Source organism: Cryptomeria japonica, chromosome 8, assembly GCF_030272615.1.
Source record: "Cryptomeria japonica chromosome 8, Sugi_1.0, whole genome shotgun sequence".
NCBI lineage: Eukaryota > Viridiplantae > Streptophyta > Pinopsida > Cupressales > Cupressaceae > Cryptomeria > Cryptomeria japonica.
The window spans coordinates 152,824,579-152,836,926 of record NC_081412.1 but is presented as its reverse complement, the minus strand read 5'-3'; the positions used below and the strand labels follow the sequence as shown (position 1 = coordinate 152,836,926).

The 12,348-nt window shown below is 36.9% G+C and overlaps 1 protein-coding gene across 1 annotated transcript in view; it reads right to left on the bottom strand.

The window, feature by feature from the left end:
• Positions 1-7,569, bottom strand: part of LOC131031550 (glycoprotein 3-alpha-L-fucosyltransferase A) — a 101,801-nt gene extending 94,232 nt beyond the window's left edge. Inside the window, exon 1 of the mRNA XM_057962686.2 lies at positions 6,782-7,569. Coding sequence (XP_057818669.1) covers positions 6,782-7,141 — 360 coding nt within the window. The 5' untranslated portion in view covers positions 7,142-7,569. The remainder of the gene's footprint in view (positions 1-6,781) is intronic.
• Between the last annotated feature and the right edge of the window lie 4,779 nt (positions 7,570-12,348).

Sequence of the window (12,348 nt, the reverse complement as noted above, 5' to 3'; positions counted from 1 at the left end):
CAACACTCAATTCAGTTGGGTAAGTGACATGATCACCTTCTTAATGGACGGTAGATACCCCCAAGGTCTAGACAGGACCAAAAGAAGGCATTTCAGGTTGCAGTCCATTCCCTATGTCTTAGTGAATGGCACTCTTTTTCGAAAAGACTCTAATGGAGTCTTACTAAGATGTATCGAGCAAAACCAAGTCAACAAACTATTAGAGGAATTTCATGATGGCTCTTCAGGGGGCCACTTCTCTGCAAGGACTACGGCTATCAAAATAATGAGGGATGGTTATTACTGGCCATCCTTATTCAACGACTCACATAGATGGGTGAAGAATTGCAAGACATGTGCTCTCTTCTCTGGGAAGCAAAGACTAGCTGCCCTACCTCTTCATCCCATCCAAGCAGATCAACCATTCGCCCAATGGGGTTTAGACTTCATTGGCATGATAAACCCACCTTCTAGTGCTGGCCATAAGTGGATCTTGGCCACAACAGATTACTTCACTAGGTGAACAGAGGAAGTTGCATTGAGGGATGCCACTGAGGCCTTAGTGTTGGAATTGCTTGAGGGAACTGTGACAAGATTCGGTGTCCCCTCCACCATCATATCAGACAATGCCAAGGCATTTGTTGGAACCCAGATCAGTTCTTGGGCAGTTAAGCATGGTGTATACTTGAAGACATCATCCAACTATTACCCTCAAGGTAACGGCTTAGCTGAATCTTCCAACAAGAACCTCATCGGGATAATTAAAAGGACAATTGAAGACAATCAGAGGGCATGGCACACTAAGTTGAGGACAGCCTTATGGGCTGACAAGATCACACCCAAGAGGGCGATTGGTAACTCCCAACTACCCTCTCTTGAACTAGCACATCAGCTGGAATTGATAGAGAATGATGCCATGACAATAAGACTAGCTGAGCTGATGGAGCTGGAGGAGGCTAGAAGTCAGGCTATGCATACACTTGAGACTCATCAAGAGCGGGTCAAGAAGGTTTTTGACAAAAAGACTACTAATAGGGTCTTCAAAGAGGGAGATCTAGTTCTCAAGTGGGATGCAGACAGAGCCAAAGCTGGGCGACACTCCAAGTTTGATGCTATCTGGAGTGGCCCATATATCATCACTAGTTGCAAGGAGGCCAATGCATTTCATCTATCTAAGCTTGATGGCGAAATTCTTCCAATCCCAGTGAATGGGATTCATCTCAAGCCCTGCTTCTGAAGAAGGTGTTGATGACTGTAAATATTAGACTAGAGGTAGTTTTCCTTTCATAAGTGTTATGCACATGCCGCATTCTCCTCAAGAGGGTGTGTGCTCTAGTTTCTAGTTTTCCTCCAAGCAATGGCACGCACATGTTTTGGGTCTTTCAATGACTCAGTGCCCAAAAGTGCCCAATGGATGCTCAAGGCTTCTGGCCTTCATGTTGAGCAGGCAAGCATCTTGCAGAAATTGCCAAAAATGTTGTCATTTTATGACACCCTTGGTCCATCAGTAAGAACCGATCAGAGATACGATCCATGGACCAGCGCTGCCCTAGTTGATCAAAGAAAAGTAGAAGAATCATGAAGTGTGAAGTGTTGCCTTGTCCAAAGGAAGTTCCTCCCTTAGCCTTTCTTCCTTCTTTTCTCCAGAACTTCGGAAGCCTTCCGAAGTTCTCTTCCTTTGCTTCCCTTTCTTCTCTCCGGAACTCCGAAACCCCAAGGTTTCGAAGTTCCTTCTCTTTGCCTTCTCTCACTTTTCCTTCTCCGGAACTTCGGAACCCCAAGTTTCTGAAGTTCCTCTCCTTCTTTCCCTTTCTCTTCTTCTCTCCAGAACCCCGAGGTTCCGAAGTTCCTCCCTTTTCTTCCTCCCTTCCCCGGAACTCCGAAACCCCGAGGTTCTGAAGTTCCTTTGCGCAGTTCCGCCTTTTCCTTGCCTCCTTCTAGTTCCCTCCTAGCCTTTCTTCCTTCTTTTCTTCGGAACTCCGGAACCTCGACGTTCAGAAGTTCTCTTCCTTTGCTTCCCTTTCTTCTCTCTGGAACTTTGAAACCCCGAGGTTCCCAAGTTCCTTCCCTCCTTGCCTTTTCTCTCTAGTTCCCCCGGAACTCCGAAACCCCGAGGTTCCGAAGTTCCCTGATGCTCTCCTCCCTCTTCCCCGAAACCCCAAGGTTCCAAAGTTCCTTCCTTGTCTTCCCCACTTCGGGAACCCGAGTTTCCGAAGTCCCCGAACTTCTTTCCGACTAGCAACACTTTTGGATGGCGTGATTGACACACAAGGATTTAAATGCTCCGACAGTTTTGGTGACTTGTGCACCTTCTTTTGTGGAGCCACAGGGGTGCATTTAATGTTTTTGGCAGGATTTCCATCAAGGGAGGTACGAGGCCATGCTTGTTGTGGTGACTTATGTCATGTCTGCATACTTTGACTTTGGAAGGTCAATCAATCCACCTTCTCAGGGTTGCCTTTATGGCTAGGTTGCTTGCAAGTACTGAAGTCAAGTGCATGCACTTCCCTGCACTCCCAGACTGACATGCAGGGGTCATGATCACTCTTGTAACCATTTTTCTATATAAGGCTTTTAAGCCTCATTGTAAAGGGTTCTCTCCCTGTTGCCTTGAGCTTTCCTATGCTCTTTCTCTTCTCTTGAAGACTTGTAATTATTTTTGCATTTCTGCAACTCTAAGTTTGGCCTTTGGCCTTTGGCCTTTGAATGAATTGAAATTACATCTTTGCCTTCCTTCAACTTATGCATGCTATGTATGTTTCCTTACCTTCATCATAAGTGTATGCTTTGTGGCTCTTCTCTCCATATATGTTGTGTTAACTTGTTTTTCTGAGTGTGACTTGTGGGAAACCTTCTCCCCTCTTGGCATTCAATGGATTCTAACCTTCATACATGCATTGGGATCACTCATACAACTAAAGTTTGTGCATCTCCTGGGTGTTTCAGTTAATTCTTTGCGTCATTTCGGTAGGGAGAGGAACAATCTCTTCTTGGTGCATCACCTCCTTTTATTTCAAGCATTCTCTCTTCCCTTTACCTCTACAATTTGTTAGGATAGGCTTAGGAGTTAGCTTTGAAGTGTTGAGTTGGTTGAACACCTGCACCTGGATTGACAAGGAAGTCGGCCCTCTCCGGAGATTCAACCCCCTTGCGCAAGGTCCCACACTTCGGGGTTGTCTCCATGTTTCACAAGGTTGTTGAGTTGATAGCCCAGCAAGGATGCAAGCTTTTGTGATAACAATATTATTATTGGTTTACATTTAAAAGGAGGACAAGTGTCCCTAAATGTAATTTTCTCATTGGTCGACTTGGCCCCACTTTTTTGTGCCACATAAACTATTGTTAGTAAAACCTTAATTAGGGTTCCATCTTGTTATCTCGGCCCTTGATTTCAAATCAATCTTGGAAGTTCATTTGTGGGAGGAGGCTCTATAAAAGGCTCGTGCCTTCTCATTTGTAATTCATAGATAGCTCATTAGTTCAAGTAGAGAGCTCTTGCTCCTTAAAGTAGAAGTAGAGTAGGAGAAGGAGAAGACATTGTTGTAAGTCTTGGAAAAATAAAATTTGATTTCATTGAAGATATGGTGGATTCATGTTAATTTCAACTTGTTGCATGGTGTTCTTTCAATTTCTCAAAATTGTTAGATAAAGTGCTTTGACTTCAGTGGAGAATTTAATAGTGTTTGATGAATTTCCATGGCTAATACTTTTTGCATCTTATTGATTATAAGTTGCAGTGTAAAGTTAGCCTGAGCCTTTCATATGGATGCTTAACGCCTTAACTTCAATCATTGAATGTGCATTGTTCGTTATGATGGTGTTCATTATGATATGAAAATTCTTTGCATAACCCATGGAAGATTGTACCAGTTCTTTTGGAGTTGTAGTTGATCTTGGCAAAGCAGAACTTGGTTTATTTGGAATTTGTCCATTTGAGCACTATCCATTGATATCATTGTCCTTAGGAGCAGATTTAGATCCTTCTAACCTTTTCCCCCTTTAATTTCAGTTGTGTCCATTCGAAGAAGAAGCATCACAAGATTGCAATATCCAATGAAGTTCCAGCCAACATTGCAGGAGAAGTGAAGAACGATTCAAACATAAGTCCCTTTGCATCATGTTATATCACATACCCTATGTTAAATAGCCATAAGTAATCGCATAGTATGAATTGGAAATGAGCAGATAGGAGATAACATGCAGTATACTATATTGAATAATCATAACAGCGATCTGCTATCAATAGTAGTATGCATAAAGTATTATCAGATATATGCACAGAAACCTCATCATACCAGAGTATCGCCTTAAATTGCAGATTCAACCTTTCCTTTATGCTCTCTTCTTCAAGGATGGTTCAATGCCTATTAATGCAAGGATGGAAAGTTCTTACAGTTTGCTTGCCCTTTTATGTGTTTCGGTTTTGATGGAGTATTCTTCCCTTCTTCAATTCTTATCCCTTCAGGCTTGGGTGCAGATTCCTTCTTTGTCTCTTTCCTCAAATGATTGGAGGCTATTTATTCCCCTCCCTCTGTGGTGGAAGGCCACCAATCAAAGGTCATGACTTTTTAGTGGCAGCAACCCCTTTGAAAGGTCGCTACCTTTCTCTTTATCAATATTGCTTAGCCGTGTCAATCATCGTTGATCTTTTGTTTTAAGGATCCTATCATTAACTTAAACTAATCATTCTTCAATCTGATTGTCCTCCCTTAAGGCAGCAATAACCTTAATTTGCAATCATTATTGGTTGCTCATAATTAAATGTGAATATCAATAATTAATTCAAGACTCCTCCTATTAGTCTTTCATTAAGTATGACTGTCATACATAAGTGTGTTCTATATTAATATTACTATTAAATTCTGCATAAGAACATTATCAGGCTTCATATATTAAGCACATCCCCATGCATACCACCAAGAAGAAGGATGTTACTGTCTGTAACTTGGTAACAGTTCTGATCTGACCTGATCGATGGTGATATAACTGGAGGCTTTTGAAGCCTTTCCTTTATATCACTTAATGTGAGGGAGAGGTCACACCTCTTCATCATGTATGCCTTTTGGCAAGAGACACACCCTTTCACCATTAGCACCCTTTGAAAGAGTGCAACTCTTCATTATTTCTGCCCCTTGAAAGGGACACAACCTTTCACAATCAGATCTGCCCTTCTTATTTAAATCAGATCTGCACTTCTGATTCTCAAATTATCCCCTCTCAAATAAGGTACTCTTCTCCCTTTTATATCTCATGTTTGAGGGAGTCACAACTTTTTGTTCCATGTCTTTTGATCATTCATGAACTTAATTAAATTTTAATTATATTCATTTATATTTTAGTTTTATTTTTATTTTTGTTCTTGTGAATTTTAATTTTATTATTATTATTATTTGCCAATAAATTCTAATAGTACTTGATCTGTTTTTAATTATGTATGTCTGATGGTTGTACTGTGCCGCTACCTGCTATGTTCTAGTGGCTGTTTTTTGGTTGGTTTTGCTGTGCTGTTAGCTGTATGGGACACGCCCCTTCCCTGCTTACTTAATCAAAAACATTTTTTTCTACCTAACAATATTGGTAAGTAATTTACTGTCCCCAAGTTTATTTTTCTGCTCCTGTATTTTACTATAACTAAATGAACTGCCTTTTTAGATAACGTTCAACAATTCAGCACATAAACGGCTTTAATGATGCAAACCCTATAGTTGCAAAAATTAGCTTCAGGCAAATACAGATCAATGATATGGAAATCTGTACTGTGGTTTTGATAAAATTTACTAAGAGAGTGACCCAGGTTCAAACACCTCTTGCTGTGAGAAGGTCCACCGTTTACCTACATGAAGTCCCTAAAATTTACCATGACAACTTCAACATAAGATCTGCCTTCACCCAAATAACCTTATCAAAAATTTACCTTGTTGGAATGGATTTTTTCATAAGGACTGAAAAAACTCAAGTATGGACCCAAATCTTCCAGTCCAAAGCATTTCTCTATTGTATCATATTCTCGTCATTTGTAGTAACATAGTTGAAATGTAGTCCAAGGAATAGTAGTGTAAAGGCAATGTAGGCCTAAGGCACTTATAATAACATAAGTTCAAATCCATTTACCAAAACCAGCTGGCCCATAATCCCATAATTTTTACATAATTACGAACATGGGTAATAACATGACCCAGGTTCAAATGGTGCACTGTAATAAAGTCTCTTAACTTTAGCAAAAATGTAGTGAGGCTGTGATGTAAAAATTGTAGTTAGATGAACGCGTGACCCATATTAACATATCTGAAGAATGAATTTCAAGCTAACCTCACTCCATATCCATGATCTCAACCAAGAGTTATTACACAAACAAAGAAAACATCGCATTTTGACTGTAAAAGAATGCCTTGTAAATCACATCTTCCCTTCTCCAGAAAACCGAACCGGGCCTGCTTTACAATTGCAAGTGACAACACTGTAACTATTATGGAGTACATACCTACATCATAAACCATGACTCGTGTCCACATGCTCCACTGTAAATAGAGACTCCTAACTCTCAGGACATGTAACGGGGTTGTGACTTCAAACTTATGAAAATTAGAGAATGGCACGTGTTCACAAATGAAGAATGCTGCCCAAGCTTACATATGAACCATGTTTACGAACCTTAAAAATTATGGCTAACCTTACCTAAGTGGGCATTAAAGGCAGCCAATAACCCCGCCTAAGATTCCCCGAGAATTTAAAAAAAAGAACAGAGTTTAAATGTAGATTGAATGCACTGTACATGAAATAAAGGAGATTAAATACACCATACCTTCTCTTCTCCAACAACCCAAATCGGGTCTTTTTTGAAATCGCGAGAATAAATAATGCGATCCTCTTTCTCCAACCAGTCCTCACAGATATCATCAACTATAGATACCGCCCCCTTTGTCGACGCACCCGTTTCACCAGAACTATTTTTCACCCCTTCAAAATATAGCCCAGCACGGCCGTGCGTGCGGGCTGAGGGCTCCCTCTCATAGAAATTATTTTTCCATGTAGCCAAAATAGACGACTGCATACCTGCATCTAAACTGCCCAGGAAAATAACCTTCCACACCCCAACTGCCATGACTGCAAATAACAGCCATCTTGCCCATCTCTTATTTAGGGTACTTCTGGATCCTGCCATTTTTCCTTTTTCTTATAAGAGAATTACAATATTATAGCAGATAACGGGCCTGTTACGAGGATCATTTGGGTTCAATTTTGGTGAACCCAAACAAATTGTGCAAGAATTTTTTTTAAAGTTATCAAAGGCTACGATTTTTTCTGAATCGAAGCCCAGAAAACAGGTAAGTCTGAAGCAATTTCCTCTGGAAATCTGGAAATCTGAGGAAATTGTGTTTTGAATCTTTGACGAGGTCAAGTCAATCCCATGTGTGCCGTTTTTGTCATCAATCGCTCAAATCCCACGGGGACTGGAAGTCAATCCCATGTGTGCCGTTTGAGATTGCATACATTTGCAAATTTTGTTCCTGTTTGATGAGTATTTGTTGGTAAGAATTATCACCCTCACCTAGAATTGGTTTTTTTAATTGGAATAAGGAGAATCACCTACAATTGTTGGCAAGGGTCCATCTGAAAATCTCCTTAAAATGGACAACTTTCGAAAAGTAGAGTTTTACTTTTCATTATTTGAAGTGTTTGGGGGAGAAAGGCCACTTATCGTGAGGATCAATTTTGTGATCATATAGTGATTGTATAGAATTTTTGTAATGTTTCAAATCTAGTTGTATATGGGGAATAAAATTTTAAGTGAGCTTAGCTTAAATATGGTTCATTAGCATTTTTCAAATGTTCATCATTATGTGTTAGAAGTTATAGTAGTTTTTAAATTTTAAGTGGAGGGTGATTTTTGTTATATCTTTAAGTGTTTATAAGTCAATGATTTTTGGAGTTTCAAAGTTGTTTGTCTTGATATGCCTTCTCATCTAAGGCTAATGTTTCATCGGTTCTTACTGAATTTTCAAACTTTTGTGTCCTGGCATACCTTTCCTCCAACCTTCACTTTCCCTTACTCCAATCATCAAACATCATCTCGTCACATAGATAACTCCCAAACCTTGCTCTTCTCACTTGCTTTGTCAAAGTTTCAAACTTGTCTCTATCAACATGTCTTCTATCTTAACTTTGATCCTTGACAAATGGTAAGAGTTATGAGTTGTCTCCAACTCTCGAACTCTAACACTCCTTCCTTTTTCTATAATGCTCTTACCTACCAATTGTACAACAGAGAGTGTGATTAATGGTCAAATGACACTGTAATTACTACAAAAGAAATTTTCCCACCTAAAAATGATGGTCAAATCTCAAGAGCAAAATTCATGTGCAACTTCAAGCAATAGATGAAGAAGGCTGAAAAAAGTCAAACCAATTCAAAGTTTGTGAGAAAAGAGAATCATTATCTTGCTCCATGACTAGTTAGTAGCTCCTTGGGTGTCATTGATGCAATGGTTGCATTCTTAGCAGCTCATGGCTCTTGGCATCTTAGTTGTTATTTTGGATGAGAACTCATTTGGATTGTGGTTCTATGTGTTATCAAATGTTGGATGTGTTCCCTGGGATGGGATTAACTATTCTACAAACAAACCTAGCTAACATTGAACACATGTGTTCAAACAATCATATCTAAGAATGAAAACCCTCAAATTTGTAAAAATGATAAAGGATAAAAACCTTTTTGGTTTCATGAGCCAAAGGATTAAACTCATTCATCCAATAGAGCAATCTTACCTAGAGGTGGCCTACAAGCTTCAAGATTGTGAATTTAGTTGCAATGACTTGATATCATTTGTTGTTTGTGTAGCTTAGAACTCAAGAGCTTTGTTGTTGTACCATGTTATATTTATCGTAATATTGGATCTATTATTGTGTTATTCCCACTATATTCATGGCACATTGTAATGCATTACCTACATGTTTAATACAAGAGTTAAGAATTGTATATACAAGCTATGATCACTATTGTAGCAGTATTTGTTTCATGCTTAAAATCGTCATGTTGAATAGGAAATAAGGACAATCACAAAATCCTTAACTATTAAAGCACTCCTAAACATAAATCAATAGAAATGAATGCATAAATGAAATAAATTAACAATTAAAACTCCCTCATTCTACATTATAGCTTCCATTGTTCTTCTCCGGAATTGTGTTGTTGATGGCTCTCAGATATTGCAACTGGTAACCTACATAGATTTGACACAATAATTTCAAAGATCGTGATTGTTTGAGAATGAGAAATAAGGTTGAATTTATAGATTTTTGAGATAGATTGGGTGAGAAATAGAACTAGAGTGTTGATTGATCAGTTAACACCTTTTGATTGATCTATTAACTCATTTGATTGATCTGTTAAGTGGATTGATTGGATAGATAACTCAATTGATTACCTAGTCAACTTGATAGATTAACTAGTTAATTGAATTAATTAAGAAGACTAAATTGATTAAAGAGAAGACTGAATTGACTAGTTAGTCAGAAAAAGGTGATTGGGAGTTAAAAGTGGAGATTGAATAGTTAACTGATTACTTAATTGATTTGATCAATCAATCATGATTTTTCAACACGTGTTGTGGGATTTTGAGTTGAAATTCAGTTTCATGTTTATTTGGATTTGAATTTTTATTTTCGAATGTTGAAATGTACATGAAATTTATTGAGGGATGAGATTAGAATTTGGTGAAATGTGAATTTGGAGAATTTGAAATTTGAATTTGAAAAAGAATGAGTTAGCTAATTAAATAATTTAATGAAATTATTTAACCATTCAGAAATTGAATTTAATTAAATAATAAAGATTATTTAATTAAAGGAATTAAATCAAAATTAATTAAATAATAAATATTTAATTAATGTAAGAAAAGGGATTAATTGATTAGGTGATTAGAGGAGGAATAGAATAATTAGAAAAGATGAAATGATGATTAAAATTAATTTAGAAGAATTTTATTAGTTTAATTAAATAATTTAAAAAATTAATTAATAGGATGAATAATTAGTACGGATGTTCAAAACATCTGGTTTCAGGAAGGACACATCCTATATAAGATAAATGATTGATGAAAGTTGGATGAATGATGAAGATACGATGAAAGTGGTGATTGATTGGCAAGAAGTGAAGAATGCTAGGAAATAGAATTGATTGATTCATAGAATAGTTGATGTGAGGAAATGATGGAATTAGAGATGAGATAAAGAGATTGGAAAAGATATAACCATGACTTCTTGTGCCTTTATTTTTTAGCGCAACATAATTCATCATTGAGCCTTTTTATGTATCAATGGAGCTTTGTACACCAAGGTATAAGGAACCAAGGTGTGATTGATATCCCATTGCAGAAAACAAACACTTAGCAGACAAGGAATGAACCCCTCCATTCTGGATATAGCACCAGGGGTCAAGGTATGTGTGATAGTCACAAGCATAGTTATCTCCAAAATTGTGTTGTCGATGGCTCTTAGATATCGAACTGGATTTCCTGCATAAGTTAGACATAATTATTCAAAAGATCATGATTGTTTTTCAATTTGTAGTTTGTTTTCAAGAGCTTTTTCGATGTTTTTGGATTTTTTCAGGACTTCATATTTGAATGCTTTTTATATTTTGATGTTTTTCGATGTTTTTGATATCTTGTTGTTTTTCGATGTTTTTAGTATTTTGTTGTTTTTCGATTTTTTGGTATTTTGTTGTTTTTCAATGTTTTTGGTTGATTTTTTCAGGATCGTTTTTGGATTTTTTTAGGATCATATATGAATGTTTTTGGTATTTTCTATTTTTGGATTTAATAAAACGTGATCTGCCATCAATTGATAAAGATAAGACTAACTTGGACAAAATCTAGCAGCCATATTGATCTATATCATTGTTTTGATCATTTGATGATTGATAGGAATGTCTGGTTTGAGAGAGTGAATACCCCATGTAAGACTGATTTGTCTAGTTTCAAGTGTACCTTTTCTTGTATAAGACATGTTGATGTTTGATAGAGTTTCATCAATAGATTGATTAAGAAGACATGTGATCAGTTTGATTGTAGAATTTGAGAGTTTGCTTGTTGTTGATTTCATTTGATGGATGGTTTATGCTTTCTTGCTTTGATTCTCATTTTTTTGTCTTTTGTGATTTTTAGGGTTTTTTTAAGGACATTTTCTGATTTTTGGGGATTTTTTCAAGACTTTTTTATTTTTGAGTTTTTTCAGGATCATATTTGATTTTTTTTATTTTTGGCTTAGAAGTGAGATGTACTTGTTTGCCCCAATGTCTAGCAAGGCAAGGAATATTATGAATGGATGAATGAATTTTTGAGGTGGAGATCGATAGGAGAAAGATGGAGGTAGCTTATTATGGAATCGGAGATGAGTTGGTTTCCAAGGACTATCTCGTGATGGATAACATGAAGGGACATATCAAGAGCTTTTTGAAACCATGTTTTTGCATTCTTTTTAACCTTAGTGTTGATTAAGATCAAGGAATGGAGGGCAAAAGAATGAAGTTGTGTTGAACTTGGGGCTAATTGGGGGTAGTCTGGCCGAACTACCACCCTGCCACGTGGCGCCCCATGTCGCTGGCGGGGTGCCTAAATGGCACCAAGAGTTCAGCTAAACTCAGTTTGGCCAAACTATTGGTGTCATTTAGGCGCTTTTCATGAGCGCTTGAGCTCAATTTTTTCAAAAAATTATAAAATAGTTCAATAGAACTCAGTCCGGTCGAACTAAGTTCGGCCGAACTCCCCTATGTGGCAGGTGATGTGGGAGCCAAATCACCTATTTTGTCTGTATTTTTGAAACTTTTCACTTTTGCTCAATTTTTTTCAGGCAGAATATTTTTTTACAAAAATTAAAAATACCCTTTTGTAGAGCTCGAAATCACAAATCTAGACATATATTTTTTTTAGTATTTTGATTAATTTTAGTATTTTTTGTTAATTAAACATTATGAGTAGTTTTTTTAAGTTCAAAAAGAAGTTGATTAGAAATTAAAAAAGAATATTAAATGATATTAAAATATATATTTTTCAATAGATGAGAGAATCTTCTCCAAAACGGTATTATTTTTTTTTATAATCATAAATTTAGTAGACAAAAGGTGACGCCGAATGAAAACTACCAAATTCAGCTATATTGGACTTTAAAATATTATTACGAGAAAAATATACATCAAAATAAAAAATAAAAAAATTAAACACCGCATATATATGTCATTTATTTGGAAAATCATAATCAGCAAAAAATAAGTTTATTTTCATTTTGTTTGGTGACGCCGATTAGAACCCCTGATTTTCAACATTTTTCAACAATAAAAAATTTGTCTCTGAATATATAAAACAAATATCA